This window comes from Acipenser ruthenus, chromosome 18 (assembly GCF_902713425.1).
Source record: "Acipenser ruthenus chromosome 18, fAciRut3.2 maternal haplotype, whole genome shotgun sequence".
NCBI lineage: Eukaryota > Metazoa > Chordata > Actinopteri > Acipenseriformes > Acipenseridae > Acipenser > Acipenser ruthenus.
Window position 1 is genome coordinate 2,058,782 of NC_081206.1, and position 22,291 is coordinate 2,081,072.

General features: G+C 40.7%; 1 protein-coding gene across 10 annotated transcripts in view; it reads left to right on the forward strand.

The window, feature by feature from the left end:
* LOC117421381 (receptor-type tyrosine-protein phosphatase T) overlaps positions 1–19,715 on the forward strand; it is a 148,381-nt gene extending 128,666 nt beyond the window's left edge. For 5 of the 10 annotated variants that reach the window (XM_058990754.1, XM_058990756.1, XM_058990758.1 and 2 more), the window contains 15 exons: positions 857–1,053; positions 5,965–6,052; positions 8,064–8,140; positions 8,581–8,617; positions 9,087–9,184; positions 9,667–9,783; positions 10,691–10,845; positions 11,125–11,260; positions 13,641–13,790; positions 14,300–14,473; positions 15,337–15,468; positions 16,362–16,487; positions 17,932–18,095; positions 19,247–19,382; positions 19,630–19,704. In XM_058990754.1, coding sequence (XP_058846737.1) covers positions 857–1,053; positions 5,965–6,052; positions 8,064–8,140; positions 8,581–8,617; positions 9,087–9,184; positions 9,667–9,783; positions 10,691–10,845; positions 11,125–11,260; positions 13,641–13,790; positions 14,300–14,473; positions 15,337–15,468; positions 16,362–16,487; positions 17,932–18,095; positions 19,247–19,382; positions 19,630–19,683 — 1,841 coding nt within the window. In that variant the 3' untranslated portion in view covers positions 19,684–19,704. Of the gene's footprint in view, positions 1–856; positions 1,054–5,964; positions 6,053–8,063; positions 8,141–8,580; positions 8,618–9,086; positions 9,185–9,666; positions 9,784–10,690; positions 10,846–11,124; positions 11,261–13,640; positions 13,791–14,299; positions 14,474–15,336; positions 15,469–16,361; positions 16,488–17,931; positions 18,096–19,246; positions 19,383–19,629 lie in introns of all 10 variants that reach the window. The other 5 variants (XM_058990762.1, XM_058990760.1, XM_058990761.1 and 2 more) reach the window with 3 other exon arrangements.
* Positions 19,716–22,291: the final 2,576 nt, after the last annotated feature.

A 22,291-nucleotide genomic window follows, 5' to 3' on the forward strand; every position in this document is an offset into this window, starting at 1 on the left:
TTTATATGTAGTGAGTGTGCGCTGCTGCCATGTGCATCTTCCAGGAGCCCCTTGGAAATGAGGTGCAGCTCTCAATGGGTTCCTATCCTAGCTAACCTCTAGAGGACTACATTAAATTGCACTCTCTGTGCCACAGCCACTGTCCAGCCCTTCTAATGCTACAGAGCAGCATGATGATCAGTCCCTGCGTTGTGTCTGATAGCAGCTAGAAAGCATGAGCATGTCCTACAAACGTGTTCATATTAGATAAGAGATGCGGAGGACAGACAGGATTATAAGTGAATCTTATGTGTTGCAGCATTTCAAGATAATTAACATGTAAATAGCCCTACTTTGATAAACCGATTTCAACAGTTGCATGGTAGCTTAGGTTGTTATCCAGAATGAGTTTATAATTTATACCCACTTTGCACTTACAGTAGCCTTAGTAATACCCTCATTAGCAACAATGCAATACATTGCTCTTGAAAATCATAATCTACGTCAAAGTCAGAAATTGGTATAAGCCAACCTTAAAAATGAATTGGAATGTGAAAATGATTTTCTTTTCCTCCTCATAGATAGGCTTAAGTGAATTAATTAAATGTCACACATCCTAATACCTGCTTTAATTCATGTAATCTGATTTTGAAATGAAACACGTTTCATATTCCAAACACAAACTTGCTCAAGCATGGGGATAGCTGTACAGCGGCTCCCTGAGGTCTGGTATGGATATACAGTACTGTAATATAGCCAACAATGGAACTTGTGGTTACAATATATATAGTTTGACCATCTTGCCTTATCTCAGTATACTGGATCCTCAGTAAGAAGATGTTGTCTATCTGTCACATTCTCCTCCTCCCCGCTGCAGACAACAGCCACAGCGAGATGAGCCAGCCCACCCTGACGATCCAGACCTACCCTTACGGGGGCTGCGAGTCTGTGGAGATGTCTTACCAAGCTGGCCAGTTTCAGCCGGCAATCCGCGTGGCTGATCTGCTGCAGCACATCACCCAGATGAAGTGTGGACAGGGATACGGGTTTAAGGAGGAGTATGAGGTAAGAATGGTCAGTACTCTTCCAAAATACATCTCCACTTACAAAGGCTGATTTGTTTATTTAGTTTTTCGATTGTGTTAATCCAGCCTGAGGCTGAACTGGATACTGGAATCATATACATTGCTTTGTGTTTGCATTTGTAACACACAGTAACCTCTTCAGGATGAAATGCATGGAGTGGAAAAAAGTTGCTGGATTGTTGGCGAGTGGTTTTCAGTAATGCAGCTCCCTTTTATCATGTGCACTCCCACTGATTCCTGTTCCCTGGCACGCAGCACCGTTAGGACAGCAGTGTGGGAAGATCTGGTTTTGTCTTGGACACATGACACTGCTAATGATGTTTTCATCCCTTGGATTAGACTGAATGTAATTTCTGAAAAAGAAAAGCCTGCTTCTAACAAGAGCAGAAAAACAAACAGAACAATAGAAATTCAATAGTTTTTGTTTCGGTTATTATTTAATACTACTTTTCATTGTGGCATCAGGAGAATCGTAGTGAATCATGGTGTTACAGTGAGGAATGATGCCTCAAACCGAATGGTTTTTTATTTATTTTACTGGAAATAAGGAAAGAAAGCTTTGGTTTTAACCAGGATAAAAGTATGACATGAAACTCAATGCATAGACTTTCTTTCAACTTTTAATTTCAGTGTTTCTTCCATTCCTTTACATACTTTGGATACATAGTTATGATCTCATAACTTACTCTGTCTTTATCGATAAAATAAAGAATCATTTTACTTCCATTAGTTTTCTTCTTTGCAAAGGGGTCATTTGTCATATGAGACATTTTATTTAACTTTCCCCCTATCTTTTCTTTTCTAACCTGATTTGTCTCCCAGTTTCAGGCATATCACAGCTCCAGTGTTCACTATGTGCTATATATACTACTCAACTTTTTTTTCACTCTTGTATGAAATCATTGGAGCTTTAATCACAATATCTGTCTCTGTCGCTAAAGCAGAAAAGGAGATTTATTGTACGTGTACAGGGTGGACCAAACATTGGAAACTCTTGCCATCCGTATTGCTTGCGTTTGTGTAAATGGACTGTCCCTCACATACTGTAACAGATGAATCAGTTATTCAGGTAGAATACCAGACATGATTTTGTACTAATCAAAAACTGAGCCCCTCTGTTGTGAGTCTGTTTTTAGACACAAAGGGAAAGCCAACGGATTTAACAGACTGATAGCGGGCGAATCGTAGGAGTTCGGTTAGCATGACTTGATGTTTCTCCAAAGCAACAAATCTACGAGCCAACCGCGATTTATCCCTGCAGAACAATGTAATCACCCTGCAGAGTTATTGTCAGGTTAAATCTGGCTGCCCATGCTGTCCCTACATCCCACTGGCAGTGTCATGGCAAGTGTTGTTTGTTTTCCCCCTTGGTGTCAGTATTGACTTGCTGTCCTCAGATATATAGGCATGTTAAGCATTTTCTGCACTCTGAACATTGACTGTATACATGTCTAAGCAGCAGCCATGGAGTTCCCTCATGTGTACCTTATTACCCTCTCTATTGATTTTACCACAACCCACAGTCCATGAAAGGTTATGAGTGTTAGTCTGAACTGTCTTCAACTTCCCAGGGACCTTGGCACTACAAGCACCAATTACACTGAGACGGGCACAAACAAGAGGCTGAAGCGTTTACAGTGGAATTATGTGCTGCAATTTTAAAGGATTTTCAAGTCTCAAATACATGCTGGTTCTATCAGGACTTCTGGAGAACAGACTTTGGCACGGATTTCCACCCCCGCATTCCCTGATGGAATTGGAGGCAGTAATTGCTGAAGAAGCTCTCAAGCTTGTCACCTTGAGTCATTGTGGAGTCTTGGCTCCCCATGATGGCCTATCACCCTTTTAACAGTGTTCTATGTTTCTAATGAGTTTTTAATTGTGTTGCCCAACCCCAGTGCGTTGAGATTTACTGGGTAACCGGAGGTGAGGCAATACTCATCATGCAGTAAGAAAAATACTACCAACATCACCTGGAGCTCAGTCGCAACAGTTCATTATATTTCTCATCTGCCTGGCTTAAAAGCATACATGACTGTCCTTACCAAGCACTCCCTATCCATACAGAATGAAAGCATAAATAACAAAGAATGTACTGGACCGTGTGCTTTTGGTACACTTTGATAGACAAGTCTCAAGGTCTAGACCAGTCTAGACAATGTTTTTAAGTTTTTTTTTTTCATGGTCATCCCTTTGTAAGTATGGTTGATAATGCTACAGCAGTTTGGTCACAGTCACTTTGTAGGATCGATCCCTCAAGGAAAAGGTTCAAAGGGGAGAACAGAGACACAAGCGTTCCCGAACTGAAACTTCTGTTGAAAAGATGGTGCTCACTGGTTATAAGAAGCACACAATAAAGAGCTTTGTTTTGTTGCACGTCTTTAGAACAAAATGCTTTGATGAAGCTGGCGCCTTGTTCCTCTTCTGCACACCTCTGATTATCTGTCTGAACACAGCAGGCTTTGTCTTCTTATATTATGTAAAGACTCGGGTAAGAGCATTCGAAAAAATAAGAAAGCGAGCGAGTTAAAACAATGAACAGTCATGAAAATAAATCCTGTCTTAATTGAATCATGCGCGCAGATCCCATTTTGGATTTGCATCTGATTTAGTGTCCGAAGGGAATTCTTAATATGCACCACTGGGCTGCTGTTCCTAATATTTTTTTTCATTCAGTTGAATTGCAAAAAGAGAAAAACAAACTTGACAAAGAGTTGTAAATTACTATGAAATTGGAGTAATTAGCATAAATGTGTGATTATCCCATGCTTTGTGCTGGTCTAATGCACTGCTGTCGTAATATTTATACTCAAGCTGCTGAACGCAAGAGGATTTTTGTGTGGGGTTCTGGTCGCCATGGAAACTGCCTTCCCGTTCCTCTCACTGCATTGTGTCTTCATTGCCAAATCCGATAGAATCAAAGACACTCCTGTTCAAATTACTTGTTTACTAGATGGCTTCCTCTTTCAGTCCATTGCAGTGGTAGAGCAAGTAACCATTTGGGTACCTCCCTTGACGTCTGCAGTGTGTGTACAGGACTGAATCTGTGTCTCCTCCACCATTAATCTTTAATATGCGGACGAGGATGGTCTTAGAATATTTGAAAATAAATAAATAAATAAATAAATACACCAGGGACTACGTGTCTGGCATCTGGACAACGTGACAGCCCGGAGGCAAGTGAAACAATAACGTATCCTGAAACATTAACCTATAATCGTTGGGAGAACTATGGGCCATATTTTCAAAGAGGTCACTCTAGTCTGTAATGAACTCCTGTTTTTTGAAAGAGGTAAAATGCATATTAATTTTACAAAAATAAAACCAAACAACTCAGTGATATTTTTTTTTATCTTTTCAAAAAATAGGAGCGAATTAAAGAATGGAGGAAACACTTTGAAAACAAGGCCCAATGTGTCCAGAACCCCGAACTCCCATAGACTTCAATAGTGACGACTGCCAGACTGAGAGACACTTCCAGAAAATGAATGTAGTTTTAAGATACCGCTGTCCCTTTTCACAATAATTCTGTGGGGACCTTTAATACCCTCATAGTTGACAGATGGCTTAAATATAAAAAAAAATAGTAAAGACGCCGAATAAGTGGCACAAATCCTGTGGAACAGGATGTCCCTTCTGCCTGAACATATACACCACGTTCTCTCAGTCTCCCACAATGTTACATTTTAGTTCTGTATTTGTTCTTTTGTTATGAACGGCTCATATTTTGCTGGATGGATGTGAACATTTGCCCTCTTTACTCATGGGGACATACAACCAAAACCTACAGCACAGCGAAACATAAATCCAGCATAATGAAACACGACTGAGGCAGTACTTCTATTGAGAATGGAACAGAACACTGTTTAAAAACAGACCCTTGCATGTGCTGACGCCCTCGGCCAGACCCTGTGAATTCGCTTGTCCAGATCTGATTTCAGAAGGACAAAGCGCAATACGTTGGATACTAGTGACAGATTTGTTCTGCCTTTTCCAGAGCTGGGACACAACAGGGCAGGGTCCATATGGATCACACTTTACTGTAATCCATGCAGACTGGTAATGCTATCTAATCTGAGCCACTTCACAGATCATCTGCATCCATTACTCAGGATTGTTCAACTGTGATTAAAGTCACCAGATCTGAAAAACAGGATCTTTTTAATCCAAATATTATTATATTATATAGACGGAAGTATAGTAAGTAAATATACTTAATTGTCAAAGTGAGCTCATAAAAATATAGAGATTTACAGTGTGTGTGTATATATATACACACTTAATATACTGTACAGAAGCGTGAAATAAAACAGGAGTGGAAAATCACTGGCCTTGCTGATGGATATGCATCGACAATGGGATATTGCCTCAAAGCTCTTTAATCCGTGGATTGTAAAGCACTCTTGAGTTGTTTCGTCTTTGTTTTAAAATTGTATTTAGGGTTTATGCCTTCCTGTAAATATCTTTGAGAATCTGACCCACTATGAACACTGTGATGTTATCAATGTGCATTACACTGAATGTAGAACTGTACACTTTTTCTAAATGCCATTCACTCTTTGATTCCGCATCACGTTGCTGTGCGGTACATTCCATCAGTAATGGATTGCCTTCATTAGGAAGCACATCCTTTATTACAAGTGCAATGCGTATGTCTCAATTAGGAAGCTCAGATGAGAAGGTGACACTTACCTAGATTGTAAAGCATGATCTTCACCATAAGCCGCTCGCCACATTATGAGCAGCAGTGAAAACATAAAAGTTGTACAATCTCTTAAAAATCGCTTTTTCATTTTGTATTGCAAAAGTGCAGAAGATTATCTTGGGTTGTAATTTCCGCACCATTACGTTTGAGCTGTGTCCTCGTTAACCATCTCTTCCTATGCTGTTCACATTGCAGGGATTACCTGAGGGACAGGCCGCACCGTGGGATACCGCCAAGAAAGAGGAAAACCGGAATAAAAACAGATACGGGAATATCATTGCATGTGAGTACAAATTGCTTTGCTTACATCCTTTTAATATGAATGGTGGCTCCTTAAGGAGGGTCCTCGATCATAAACAAGATGCTAAATGCTAAAAAGGATTAGAAATACATGTCATATTTAATTATCTAAATTATCAACAACTCTGCATTGAAATTAGAGTGCCCTGATTAAACTGAGTTTGTCTCGATCAATAAGAACACTGGATAACATGCCACTCCACCTGCAGCATGTACACTTCGTAACGCAAAACCTGACACCAAATGACACATGCCTTAGTCTGTTTTAATTTGGGTCCTAGCATCATGGCAATGTACTTGCATTTTAATTTACCAGTATATGTTCGGAGCTTCTTGTCCAACTTGGCATATAGTCTTCAGAAGTTTTCCCACACAGTGAATGCACTTCAGTGATTTGACCAAATCTCTAAATGATACTGACTGCTGATTGGCTTAGCCATTTCTTCTTGGGGGAACATGTATTACTGATAGCGTCATTCTTCGAAATGCTTTTCAATGTGTAACGTCCCCCCAGAGCAAACGAATGGGCTCACTTTCAAACACTACATGTCTGACCTCTTTTCACTGGATGATAATGTATCATCATCTGTGTCAGAAGACGCAGACAAAGCACAAGTAATCCACTTACTGTTGTTGATGGACGAAGCTGAGTATATTTGCAGCGGATTAGTTATGCATTTCAATATACTCGCTGATATTGAAACAGAATTACTCAGAGCAGCAGTGCATTGTCTCGGGTACAGGGATACTCTTCGCTTTCTGGTTTAAAGCACTCTGGGGTTACGTGAGCAGGTTTTATAGTACTTTGTGAGTTGGTATAACTGTCATCATGCTTTGCTCGAATGCCGTATTTCTCATTGCCTTCTCCCTGAGATCCTGTGTCTAACATAGTGTGATTTTAAACAGCACAGTATGTTTCTGTAATAGCAGTTAGCTTAGCTACAGTACACAGACGGTTCTGTGAGCAAAGTGTTCAAGCATCGGCAAAATGCCCATGAAAATTCCGTAACTACACTGCTGTGGAACAGATTGTGTTAGTGTGAAGCTGTTGTTTAAGGTACAATATCTAATGCCCGTAAACATACAGTATATTAATGACAGGTAACACTTTCAGTTCCAGCCCGGTATTTATTCATTCCTCAGCTGTGTAGTTCATTTTCAGCCTATGACAGGTTTACTGCCGTATCTCTCCTTAGTTTCTGCTTCGTGTGTACTTTGTTTTTTTTTTAATGCACTCATCCATGCTCAACTTTTAATGCACTTAGGAGGGATGCTGCTGTTATTTGTTTCATCGCTATACAGAACTGGAAAGAAACCTGTACAGCAGATAATAAATTTTCATTTGATATCGTCATCAAAGGGATCCGCTCAAAGGGATCCCTTTCTAGTACATGAAGGCCCTTCGTTGTGACTCGGTTTAGAAACCAGGTTCAGGGAACAGTACCTAGTGCATTTTTAACATGTCCAGAAGAGTCAGAAGACGGATTGGAGCCTTTATCTAAAGTCAGACTCCAGGGTTATACTAAATGGTGTAGAAAGGAAACAAGCCAACACTCGGACAACAGTGTAATTATTATATATATATAATTATTAATGAAAACCCTTATTTAGGTTTGATCTGGTGCCAGCAATCCGAGCAGTCAAGCCCATGATGAATCCGACCGGACTTGGAGAAGGTGAACTGATTTCGCTCAATGGTTGCCTGGATAGGTGCCACAGAGCAATCACTTAAAGACCTGCAGTACAGTAGAGTACAGTAAAAACTCAAGTGGGGCTTTATTACTGATTGGATAATAGGTACACGTATGATCAACTCATATAAAGTGTGGTTTTTGTTAACGGATAATATAGAGAAAGCAATACATTTCAGACTAAAAAAAGGAAGATATTTACCTTGGTAAGATTTAGCTGTGGCTCTTCTGTACAGAGCATTAAACAAATGATTGACTTACAGTATAGTAATAATTAGGTAATTTGATGTTCCCTTTTTTTAGATGATCACACCAGAGTAAGACTCCAACTGCAAGACGGGGACCCACATTCAGATTACATCAATGCAAACTACACAGACGTGAGTGGGTGTCTATGCATATTTTACTGTTAAAATCAAGTTCAACTACTCTGTTTTGCAAAGAGTAAGGTCTTGGAATACTGGGTAAAAGGGATTTTAGAAGAATGAAGCAGAGGAGATCATGTTGTTGCTCACAAGGTCAATTGCAAGGTGTGTATCACGTTCAATTAAAAAGCTTGTTCTTTACATTGCTGTGAACTGCTTTTTGAGTTCTGCTGCGCCTAGTTTGTATGACTGTAAACATATCAGTACCTCTTTTGTAAAGATCTTCTTCACGTTTGATAGTATGTATAAAGCTGGTCACTGAAGTCTGTTTAGAAGTTAATAACTGGCCGGATCAATTCTTTGTTACGCTGCAATTCATCTTTTTTAAATTACACATTGGTACCTAAGATGAAAAGGGACTCTGAAAGGACTTTCTTATTTTTTTTTCCTTTTAGGGTTATCACAGGCCGCGCCATTACATCGCTACACAAGGCAAGTAGGGTGCCCCAAAATGATCAAAGGCTCTTGAACGCTTCTTAATTCCACATGCAGTCACCCCACCTGCAGCAACTACAGCAGAAGGAGGGTTGTCGATTTTTTGTTTTTAATATTTGTGATATGATCGTCCCTTTGCATACATCTCCCAGTAGGTCAGAAGCTGTCAGTGTAGAGATATGTCATTCTTTTTAACACTTTCATTACCAGACGGTAATATGTACCGCTGACGTTTGACAACCTGTTATTTTTTTCATCCCCAGAAGTTATTTATTTGTACTGTTAATACACCTCTGCTGTATCGCATGTATTGTACTCAGTTGATTCACATAACTGTTCAGGATTGTTATTGTCTTCTTTATATTAATAAAAAAAAAAAAAAACAGAATTAAAGTATTGGGAATTGGGCTGTATTTCTAACACCCCCCCCCCCCCCCCACCCCCCACCCCCCCATTTAATCTTTAGGTCCGATGCAGGAAACTGTGAGAGATTTCTGGAGAATGATTTGGCAAGAAAATTCAGGCAGTATCGTCATGGTAACCAACCTTGTGGAGGTTGGAAGGGTATGTAGCAGTACTGTACACGCACGGGGCAATTATTCTGTTTATCTGCAGTTTGGAGCAAAGGATAAGGAAATCTGTGACTGCATGCACTGGAACGTAATAAGAAATCGCAGTTCAGGAATTAGTGAGCAGCATGCATGCGGCTCAGCATGCGCTAGGAATCATGTCATTCTTTTGCATGCAGTCGGATTGCAGCAGCTATTTGTCACATGACACATCCTCCTCACTGGCACACGGACCCAGATCTGGGTGATTGATACACAGCATGCTATCAGGTTTGTATAACTTTCATTTTGGATCACATGAAGAGATTCAGTAAAGCGCTAGGTTTTGTAATGGGAAGATTGACAAAGGAAAATGACCATTTTACAGTTGATTCAATTGAGGAGTCTTCATTGTGTTTCATGCACACTCCTGTAAGTTACCTGAAAGTAGCTGAAAAAGTCAGTCCTGTGACTGATTTGCAGTTTTGTTTCTTGCAGGTGAAGTGTGTCCGGTACTGGCCAGATGAGACCGAGTTCTATGGAGATATTAAAGTGACACTCATTGAAACAGAACCACTGGCGGAATACGTCATACGAACTTTCACAGTTCAAAAGGTTTGCTCCTTAAAAATATTTTGCTGGCTGGGAATTGTAAAATGCTTTGGTCTACGCAGACTGGTACATCATTTGTCAAATGTCGGAGCACCTAATATGTTAACCAGTGTTTTCTGGTGAACTAGCAAGCCCTGAGGGTTATGCAGTGGAAGAAGGATGGAAACGGTGTATCCTGTAATTACCAGGCTTTTTGGACGCTGCCTTTTTAAGCTGCAAATCAAAAACAATAAAATACCAGCGAACCTGTTACTCTGTGGGATAAAATCGTGAGGAAAATATTTCAAATCTAGTTGGATTTGTGCCATATCAGTAATAGCAGCAGGGAATGAAATGTTCAAAATCTCAAATTGTAATTAAACGGTTACTGTGAAAGGGAGGTTGAAGTGGTTAACTGCAGATTGCATAAGCAAACCTCTCAGCTAATCGTGACTCTTACAAATTGACACTTACAATCAGAGCCCCCCCGCCCTCCCCAAAGTGTTTCAAAGCCACCTGATTGTGACTGTGTCATCCATTGGGATCATGGATACTGAGTGCCAAAGCCTTGTAACTCAAAATGGGATTGACTAAAATCATTAATAACTAGGATTGAAATTACCCCACCAGAGACAAAAGCAGTACACCTCTAGAGTACAGTAGACAAGAAAAAGGAAGAAGAAAATGCCTCTTATTTGTAATTCAAATATGAGCTTTCACGGGGTTGTGGATATATGTTATTAAACATATTTTAAAGAATATGGGTAAACTAAGCTTTGGGTAAACAGGCTTCCTTTAAATGGCAGACCCTTCATAAGGTCTTGGGCTGGTTTAAATCTCTTGTCTTGATCGCATAATACCTTTGCTCTACAGAGTAATGAAAGGTAGAGGTCTGTAGCTTCACTGAAGTGCCCTTTATTGTTGTTACCAGAAAGGTCACCACGAGATCCGGGAGATTAGGCACTTCCACTTCACCAGCTGGCCGGATCACGGGGTCCCCTGCTACGCCACGGGCTTGCTGGGGTTCGTTCGGCAAGTCAAGTTCCTCAATCCTCCCGACGCCGGCCCCATCGTGGTGCACTGCAGGTACACGTGTGCGCCGTTTCCGTCAGCCGTTTGTAATTGTAAGCAATTCATTTTTTGGAGTATAAGGCATACTAGAATGTATTTTGGGGTAGCATTTCTTCATGTTACGCACGTGCAGCACAGTATACTAGGGTTATAGAATTTGAGAGCCATCCTGCAGAATGTAGCTGCTCATCAGTCAGCCATCAATCAATCAGGATGCTGGGCAGCACCTGTGCTGTGGCAGTGAGCCTCTGTACTCAGCTTTATCGTTCAGGATTCATTTTGTTTGATTTTCAGCGCTGGAGCTGGGAGGACTGGGTGTTTCATCGCTGTTGATATCATGCTGGACATGGCAGAGAACGAAGGGGTTGTGGACATATTTAACTGCATCCGCGAGCTTCGCTCACAGAGGGTCAACATGGTGCAGACTGAGGTGGGTCCAGAAGAGGAAAAGGGGGACCCCATTGTGTCATGTGACTACAGGACTGACCCTCCCCAAGCTTTCTGACATACAAAAGGAGGAAAGAAAATGTTTTTATGTAGTTTGGCTTGGGATTCACTGATTAACATCAGGGCTGAAGAAAGAGACGGATCTATATTTTTTATTGACTATTATTTTTTAGGAAAGGGAAATAGGAAGGGGCTCCTGTAACATTTAATATAGAATCCAAAGCAATTCAGTTAAAAGTCACATGACATAGCAAAAAAAATGTAATTGTATGTAAAAATAATGTGATATCTTGTAATCTTGTAACAATTGTAAGTCGCCCTGGATAAGGGCGTCTGCTAAGAAATAATAATAATAATAATAATATTACGGGACCTGGCTAATCATAAAATGAGCTGGGGATTATGGGGAGGACTGGGGATTATAGGGCGGGCTGGGAGAGCAGCGATTCCATCAGTGGCTGCCAGACACGGCTGGGGCTGTTTATTTCTCTGTGGTAGGGCTTAGCAGCTCAGTATATTCAGTGTGCAATTCACAGATTGAAATGATTCTTGCCGCTCTTGAGGGAACACTTGCAGTTACTGCGTGAACCTGACCCCAAGCAATATGTCATGTCATTGTAAGAGTTCAAAGGCCACTCCAGCATGGCAGCCAGTCACACTCGTTAGTGCAGCAAGATTGCTATTCCGTTTTGAATGTCACTGAGCCAGTCATGAAATTCAACTATAGACGTACCGCAGGTAATGGTACATTTCAGGAAATGTCTAGAGATTACTTTTTTAAACAAATTAATCGTGTGTTTCTATCTGTGTGTGTATATATATATATAGATATATATATATATATATATATATATATATATATAATTTACAGTTTAGCATGACTCTAAGTCGCCCTGGATAAGGGCGTCTGCTGAGAAATAAATAATAATAAAATAATAATGTAGATGTCGAACACACATCCACACACTTGTATGTCTGTAGGCTACCTCTCACGTGATTGATGTATTAGTTATGCAAATGGAATCCCCATGAGCAATATATAAATATATAAAGCGTTCTTTATCCAGGATTTAGACTATTGAGATCAAAGATCTCATTTACAAGAGTGTCCTGGGGCAGACAGCAGCAACAGATACACGGACAGATTGCACATTGACTGTAGGTATTTCAGAAATCCGTTTAACACATTCATTATATAGCAGCAAACACACTACATTTACATAACATGAAGAAAGGCTTGAAAAGAGGGCTTTAATATCATAGTTGGGGATTCGGTATCGAAGACTTCACACAATTGTCTCAAAAGGTCATTCGGGAGAATGGACTTTGCCTTAGATTTCCATCCCCAGCTCCCTATTGACAGTGTTTGAAACAGGGTTTATTTTATTTTTTCAGTCGTAGCATATCAATGCAAATCAATACTGGTGTTAGGGCCAAGACAAGCCAGTAATATAGCCAATAAAACAAAATAAATGTAGGACGGTTTGATAAATCCAGGGGGACTTGCAGTGCATTAATGATGTGCACATGGACAACAGAAATAATCCTTTTAAAAGCTTTCTGAAAAAAAGCTCAGGAAAGATAATGGCAAGGGAGGTCAGATTAAGTCATGTTACCTGAAATATGCCTCTGCAGTGTGTGCGTGTGTTTTTTCCAGTATGTGTTCAGAAATGTTCTGATTTGTTTTAAGCCAGGATTTGCCTTGGTGCCTTGCATATTGTCTTGCAGGGCCTTATTAGTTTATGTCAAAACCACAGGTGTACCGTTTAATTTGAATAAAAAGTCTGTAAGGCAGCTGGTTTTGTTACAATGGGGCATTTTCACATGATAAACTACTTCAGTAGATGAAGGATTATGGTGTAGGAGAATGCGTATGGAGCGAGTGTAAAACAGAAGTGCTTCATTAAAACCAAGTCAATCAACCGAAGCAAGGGCTGAACTCAGATAATAAGCTGAACATCCCTAAATGAATCTAAGGCAGTCGTAGTTAACGATTCTGTTTCATATGACCTCATAGGCATTGGTTAACACCTCACCCTGAGCATCAAACCCACAGCTTTGTGCATCGCAGTGCTGTGATTTAACCATGTAAACATGCATGCCTGTTCAGTATATTGAATAAATCTGACCACAGATTTGAAAATGCAGGAGCCTGCTGGGATGAAACGGACAACTTCATGAAAGTAATGAGAACACTGTAAGAAAGCTGGGTTTAACAGCCCTGTGGGCATTTCCACAGGCTGTAAGCAGGGCAGGAGAAGGGTTTAATTTCATTAGTAAAGAGACACTGAGCCTCGATAAGGTCTATCTTCTGTCCGTAGAGTGAACGTGACTCATTACTAGTGTGTGTGTTTGTGTTTTAGGAGCAGTATGTGTTTGTCCACGATGCCATCCTTGAGGCATGCCTCTGTGGGAACACAGCCATCCCAGTTTGTGAATTCAGAGCCATATACTACAATATCAGCAGGCTGGACCCACAGACCAACTCCAGCCAGATCAAAGACGAATTTCAGGTAATTATTTTTTCACAGTCTTAAAGGAATTGCTCAGAATATTCAGTAAGAACGTAAGAACATTTACAAATGAAAGGAAGCCATCTGGTTCATCAATACTTGTCCGGTTTCTTCTAGCTGGTTGATCTAAAAACGTATACCGTACTCTCACATAATTTATTGGAGACTTCACTTGAATTCTTTCACCTTCAAGTATAGCTGAAGGAACATGAAGCCACTTTGTTGCTTAAAACATGGTTTCAGGAGACTAGGTTTCAGGCCGCTGCTGGGCACACCACAGGGGACTTGAGGTTTGATACAGCAAAGTTTCCTCAAACTAGGTCTCCTAGAACCAGATTTCATCCCACTGTTCCTGAAAAAGTGGCTCAGTGTTCCCTCAACTATCCTTGAAGGTGAAAGAATTCAAGTGAAGTCTCCAACAAGTTATGCACCCCCTGACAACATCAAGAAGCTCAAGAGGGTTGAGCCATGTTCCTGTCCTTGTTGTCATGCCATCACTCTGCTCCTAGACTCTGAACATCGTGACTCCACGAGTGCGGCCCGAAGACTGCAGCGTCGGCCTGCTACCCAGGAACCATGATAAGAACCGCAGCATGGACGTGCTGCCAGTGGACCGCTGCCTGCCCTTCCTCATCTCCGTGGACGGGGAGTCCAGCAACTATATCAATGCAGCTCTCATGGACGTAAGAAAATATTTCATCGTTGTTTTCTTTTTTTTTTAATACAGTCGTCTCCGGCTAAGAGAGCAACCCCAGGGAAGCAAGCTGAGTGTACTCTTAGCTGAAGTGTTCTCTAAGACGGAGTTGACCACCAGTCTCAATATGAATCAATGGACAAATAAATAAATATGTATTACTTGTCATGACGCACGTGCATCAACATATGAAATGAAGTGAATAAGTAAGAGAAATGCAATAGACAAGTGTATGTTCATCACAAGGGTGTTCTCTTAGGAGGTGTTCCTATACGCGGAGACTACTGTACATAAGAAGACCACTATTGATTTGAAAAACAGGTAGATAACTTGGCTTGCTAGAAACCGGTTAGCCATGTGTTTGAAAGTGCGTTGTGATGAAACGGCTCAGGATTTCATTGAAATTTCTTATGTGTGTGTTCCTTTATCTTCTCAAGACCACTGTGGCCTATGTATTCTGTTTTGCAGTGGGTTTTCTGCTGTACAGGGGGCGCAAGCAAGATTGAAGCCTATTAATTCACTATTTTAATTATCATCTATAGAGTTTCGGCTTCTGCCTTCTTCAGATAGCATGGTAGAAATATCTAGGTAGACCGATTTTAAGTTTGAAGGTTTAGTGCAGTGCATGACCTAATGAAAAATATATATATGGACGACAGCAGCTTTCATATATAATTCATATTCTTCGTTAAGGGGCACTTCACAAGGAAGTTGACAGCCTCCTAACTAACATGACTGAGTGGCCCTTCAGTGCTGTGACTATCTTCTCTTCGTTAATGCTCTCCACAGATGGATGCAGCCTCCCGTTTGCAGGCTGGTAATAGACTGAACTCTTGTTTTATTGATTCCCAGAGTCATAAACAGCCTGCGGCCTTCATTGTTACCCAGCACCCCTTGCCCAACACGGTAGCGGATTTCTGGAGACTGGTGTTCGACTACAACTGCTCGACAATAGTGATGCTAAACGAAATGGATGCTGCACAGGTGTGTACTGTACTGTACTGTACATTCTCCTGAAACGTGAGCTACTGATTAATTGAACAGCCCCTGAGACAGAAGCGACTGTAGGAGAAGAAAACAAACAAGCTCTCAGAAGTGAAATGAAGACGGTGGAGTGCCACTCCCTGTAAGCAGCGTGACGTGCCGCTTCGCACGATTGAATTCGTTACGTCACGTTTGATGATTTGGGATGTGCTTGGAGAAGCACGCTAGTTCACGGCTAATCAGTCCGGTCTATTTTAATGGTCAAAACAGCCATGAATTGTAATACCTCCGTCCTAAATGTAACAGGGCAGAGGCTGAACACGAACCGGCGCTTACAGAAAGCACAAATGTATCTCTCTTCACTGGCAGTAAAAAAACAAACACCAGCAGCAACTTTTAAATACTAGCAGTTTGCAGGTTTGTCGATTATACATCAGTTAAGGGTTTTGTGTTACCTTATGTAACCCAGTTTCATAAAATGACAGCCCTGTTCTCTCATCATTTTTTTTTTTTTAACAAACAGAAGTGTTAGAATACACATTTTAAACCTCATTACAAATAGGCTAAATGAATCCAGTTTCAATGTTTACAATAAATGACTCAGGGGTTTACGAATAGACGGATGCATATTGAGGAACGAAGGAAATTCATTCAATAAATGTTTCAGTATAAGTTACTTCAGTGTGAGTTTCAGTATAAGAGAACTGTATGGATCTACCTGGCTACATCTGCTAGATGAGTTCTTATTGCAAGGTGAAGAGCCAGCCATGTAATTATTGAGTTGTTTGATGAACTTCTGTCCTTGCTACTTACAAGAAGTTAATGCAGTTAGGACCCATTTTTACTTGTTCGCTGTGCTGTTCCAGTTATTTATCGGGTTACTCTTTCTCCAGCTGTGTATGCAGTACTGGCCTGAGAAAAGCTCCTGTTGCTATGGACCTATCCAGGTGGAGTTTATTTCAGCTGACATTGACGAGGATATTATTAACAGGATATTCCGAATTTGCAACATGGCACGGGTAAGAATCTATTAATCTGCTACAAACTAACCTGCAGTTAGGTTTGTTTTTTTACACATTTTAAAAATAGATATATATAAAAAAAACTGGTTGTTGAAAAAATCACTTACCTATAAAGTAAATGTTCAGCTTGCCATAGCCTATAGTGATTTTATTTTGCAGGGATGGCAATAACAATGCATAGCAGTTTCCCGCATTCCAGGTTTTAAAATGAGCCTGATTAGCCACAGTGTATAGGCAACAAGCTCAGGTGAGTCTTACCAAACTCATAGTAAAACCAGGAATGGATCAGATCGCTATGCAATGGGAGTCTCATTCCCATCCCTGTTTTGGCTATCACAACAAAGTTTTTATTTTCATTTGCGTTTCACTTTAGTTTTAGCGTATCACGCTTCACTGCCTGCCATCTAGACCACCCACAGAGACATAAAAAATGTATGTTTTAGAGAAAGTTCTGAAAGTGTTAATTACAGGTTGAGGCAAAACGACAGGAGGACCGATAAGTGTCCTGCCTCACGCAGAGGAATCGACAGATCTGTATCTGGAAAACAATTATGAATGTAGGTTTGTACAATATGGTTGAAAAGTGTTTCAGCTCCAATGAACCCCTCATTTTCCATGCACATACGATGGACGTAAATCATGGTGATCAACATTTTTAATGATGCCGATCACTCTTAATTCTGGATTTCCAGGGGGCCTATGTTACTAACATGTTTGTTATATTTGAAAGCTTGTTCTATATTAATTCATAATACTAACACATAGCTGACAATCAGCAATGTATTTTCTTGCCAACATTATTTAATATGCCCTTTAATATGCCCATTCTTTTTTAAATTGTGAAAACAAGTGATTTACCGGGCATGTCTGTTATCATTGTCTCTCTTCTGGTGCTGTAAGCACTACATTACTTTTAAAGGTCATCCCTTCAACAGTGTGTCTATAAAGAAAATGCTGATCTCTTAGATGTGAGGAAAAGTATGGAAGTGGAAGTAATCCTGCAAGCAGCCCTTTCCTCTGCGCGTCCACTTTTAATATGAAGACCATTCATGATTTGCCCATTGTAGTAAACTTTCCTACGTTTTTTAATATGCTCTACCTACAGTATTTAACCATAATGAAACATTGTTGGGGTGCAACTGTTCCTGTATAACCTCCTCGGTTGCGAGAGAAAACTAATATTTGTCATTGAAACACGTTATTTGCTTTACATGACCACAAAAACATACAAAATACGAGACCAATATTTAGAACCCTGAAATATTGAACGCTTAGTATTCTGAATGTCCGTACCTGACGAGAGCGCGGGCAATTTCAAATGAAAACTGTTCGGTAACATACTGAACAGAAGGACCGAAGAGAATGGGACAGTTTGATATATCCCTTTTGATATTAACGTCCCTTAAACTCACCGTTGCCCTCTGTAATCCTTCATTTACAGCCCCAGGATGGTTACCGTCTCGTCCAGCATTTCCAGTTCATCGGCTGGCCGGCATACAGAGACACACCCCTGTCCAAGCGCTCTATCCACCAGCTCGTCCGACGTCTCTCCAAATGGCAGGAGCAGTACGACGGAGGAGACGGACGCACCGTGGTGCACTGCCTGTGAGAACCTTTAGCACGGCTTCACTCCAGAGGATAAGCCCTGGCCAGCACAGAGGCTCAGTTTATAAGAGAGCATGGCAACACTTTACATGAAGCGTCTCTAATTACTGTCTATTTACATAGTAGTTACTTAGTAAATACAACTACAATGTGCATAGTTACAAATATACTTCATGCGTAACTCTTTTTGTATGATATAACCATAACCCTTTTCTGATACAATTGTGAGCTTACATATATCATGCAATTACACATAAAGTACATTGTAACTGTGATTAATAAGATTGTAATTATTTACTAAGTAACTACAATGTAAATACAAAGTAATTAGAGGCACAGTTTAAGTGTTATGGAGAGCAGTACAGTACTGCAGCCTGTCCAAGATGAGAATATTGGGAGTTCTGGAGAGAGGTGTTTTGTACCATTATGAATGTACCTGTGGTCCCGGAACATGAGCATGTGGAAGTTTAGTCTAGACCTTCTCCCAGCTTCTTGAGGACACACTCAGTAAATTCTGCATCCACCCAGACTATTCCTACAAGATCATAGTGAAGAGATACCGGCCCGTTTTCCACTTGTGTTCTAGCAACTCCTTGAACCATGACTTCAAGATGTATTTATTATTTATTGATTTCATTTGTTATGGTATTAAAACCACTGCACACGTTCAACCAGGATAAATGATCCTTGAAATCGGATCAGCAAAGCAATATTGCGTACAGCACATGCACTCTGCAGGCTAATCTGATTTAAAGCAGCAGTTCCACTGATAACACATGCTTCATTAGTGATTATTGCACTTATATACACACAAAGTTAAAGTTACTGATCTAATCTGGTTCCTATAATTCTCCATTATGCTGGCGTATGTTTGTGTTTATTCTGCTGAACATAAAAAGTCTATTGAAGTGTAAAACAGACGTCAAGCCAGACCCCTTCAATCCCCTTGACGTTCGTACCAAAATTGATCGAACACAAGGAGTTTCCCAGGGATACATTACCCCTTTAAATGTGTACAAATAGACATCCAGATTTATCACGGTACCCAAAACTGAAGTTGTCAAACAAAGGGATATAGTGAGAGGTGGCATTTGGTTACCAGGGCAGGGCGTGCCCTCAACTTCATACTCTTCCCTGTATTGTTTTGACAGGACCGGAGGGGGACGCAGCGGGACATTCTGCGCAATCTGCAGCATCAGCGAGATGATCCGTCAACAGAACATCGTGGATGTGTTCCACATGGTCAAGACATTGCGGAACAACAAGTCCAATATGGTGGAAACACTGGTAAGGTGTCGTGAAAACCTTTGGGCTCGAAACAATGATGTTTCTCTCCGGTTAACTATTATTGGAATAAGAGACACTCTACAGAATACAGTTTATATTGTTGTAATATGGTGCAGTAGAGGCAGGCATCTTTGTAAGTTGAGGTCATGTCAAGCATGATTATAGGTTAAAGGATTTAAGTCCTGTATTTTCTTTCCCCTGCTTCTGAATTCTTTATTAACGTTAATACAATTCTGCTCTTTTTCAGGAACAATACAAGTTCTGCTATGAAGTGGCTCTGGAGAACCTGAGTTCGTTCTGAACGTCCTCTCCTGAGATTGGGGTGGGGTGGGGTGGGGTGGGGTGGGTGGGGTGGGGTGGGGTGGGTGGATGGGGGGGGCACATTTAAGCACTGATGCCTGTAAAGTGACTGTGGGATAAAAGCAGTAAAGATGACTTCTGAAAATTAGCAAGTCAGTGCTAGAAGCCACCCCACGTGTTTTTATTACCATGAGGAGTTCTACAGGAACACAGATCAGGGGCTCCACATGATGTGTAAAGGACAGAATGTGAATACAATACTCTTTTCAATGTGTGCATCCCTGGACCCCCATGTGATCATGTACAGTAATTTCCTTTCTAGATCCAAGCCCTGAATGTTATCCTGTCAGTGTAACAATCGTACTGGAAGACTCCAAGTTCCCAGACGGACTTCCCTTTGCTGGTCTTGCATTCCATGCAACAAACTTGGAATTATACCGACAACTAAACCGTGCAGAAGCCAGATCTTTTGTACTGGAATTTGCCCACCCTACCAGGAAACAGACTGACTATTGCCAGTTTTCTTATATATACCTATACACATTACTGTTGTTGTTTTGTGTTCCTTTATGAACCCTGTACTGTGTAGACAATCAACGTCTAGAATATCTTGTGTTGGTCGTTCTTTTTTTACTTTGTCAGCCCTGCTAATCTGGTGATCTCGAGGGGCCTCGAGATCTATATCATGTGTAGATGCCTGGACTGATGCGTCTGGAGTTGTTTGTGAAACCGGCCTGAGGTCTGGAGTGAAACCAGCCTGGGGTGACGTATTCGACAAACAGAAGGCATCGGGTGATCAGATAAATCCTTTGAGAAATGCGTTGAAATGAAGGCGTCCTCTCCTCTCAGCTTTCACTTTGTCTTGATTCCTGTGTTTTCTTTTTGATATGTAAGCACTGTAAATGTGCAAAGCTCCTTCTTTACCTCATGATCAGTGGAAATTTCAAACATATATCAGTATTTTTCTCTATTAAAGTAATAGTGCCATATTGAAACGACAGTAGAGGCCTTGTTTTTCAAACTAAACGCGTGCTGTCTGCAATAGACCATTGAATGGAACCACCTGCACCAGCAGCAAGTCAAATACAAAAACATCAATGTGTATATACCAAGACAGGGAACAAACTGCATAGTTATGAATGCATGGGATACAAAAGCAGTCTCTGGCTGAGTCATCTTGCTCGCAATAGCATGTCTATTTATCTTTTCATACATTCCCCCCCCCCCCCCCCCCAACAAACTTTGTCTGCCACAACAAGACACTTGAGCTTAATTGAATTTCTCAAATATGACGCAGTTGGCAATTGGAGTAAAATGCACTTGTTGTTTCAAACCTCCATTTTATATAAAGCTTTTAGGTTTTTAATTTACTATAATTGAAAAATAAGTTTTTTATTTGTAGTGACAGGATCACAATGTTTCATAAACAAAAATCCCTTAATAAAGAAGCCTTTTACTGTTGCATACTAAACATACACAGCTGCATTTAAGAGGTGTAGCAGATGACTGACTTGAAATGCTTCAAAAACAAAAGTGTAAGACAGAACTGACGTAGGGGGTTGTGAAGGAGGAGCAACACTGCTTCTGCATCACCTCCTGTGCTTTTAACACATTTCAGTGCACACATCATCAAGTGAGGGTAAGTAATGAAAAGTACCTGTGGACACCCTTATATGAGTTTAGCACAGTGAATTTGCACAGTCATTTTGCAGCCCCTACCCCCTGGTTTTCCCGTGGTTGTACTATGCATTTGTCATAGTGTAACATGGTTTGCCTCTTTGGGCTTTACAATGCTTACCATGCTCCACCATGCTTTTACAATGCTTTGCTATGCTTTTACTAAGGTCAACTTTTAAAAAGAGCTCTCATTCATATCTACAGCAGACTGTAGGTGGGTCTGGATACCATGACAAATTAAAAAGCATTTTGCTAACCTGGATGTAGCATTTTCTGTAGGGTTATTAGACTTGAATTTCATGCAACCACTGTCCCGGTTTCATTCAGAAAACAGCGCGTTGAACCCTGAAGTGACCGGTCACCAAAGGGAATCAGCTTTCATGTTGCTGTACAGGGATGCCTTCCCCTGTTTTCATATTTTCTTTTTATTTTATTGAGTCTTCAGAGTAACACAGGGCCCTGCTAAGAAAGCACATCCCAGAGAACTGGCCACTGCCAACTTTGAGAATTGAAAATCAGGTTAGGGTGCTTGTTGGATGTGACAGGAAGCCATTTCTTTCTATATTTTATTATTAACAATCTGTTTATAGATTTATTGAAAACAAGAGGACAGAGCACCAGAATCATTGGCACTTATCCTGCAAAGATTATCCTGCAAAATGAAGCGATAACATTAATCTCAGTGTGTCACAGCTGTCTAAATGTATCTATTGATGAGGTTTTCATTAGACTGGTGTTAGCAAGTGTTGTACTATCAAGGGGGGGTCCACTGAGGTCTCGTGCAGAGTAGTAGATTCTTTATGTAACATTACGCAGTTAAAGCTAATAGCCCAGCTTCATTAGGGTTGCTCCGCATCTCTTTTCAACACTGGTGTGCCAACTGTAGAATGCCCTCTGTTGAGGTTACAGGTGAACTTTGACTGTAGCAACAG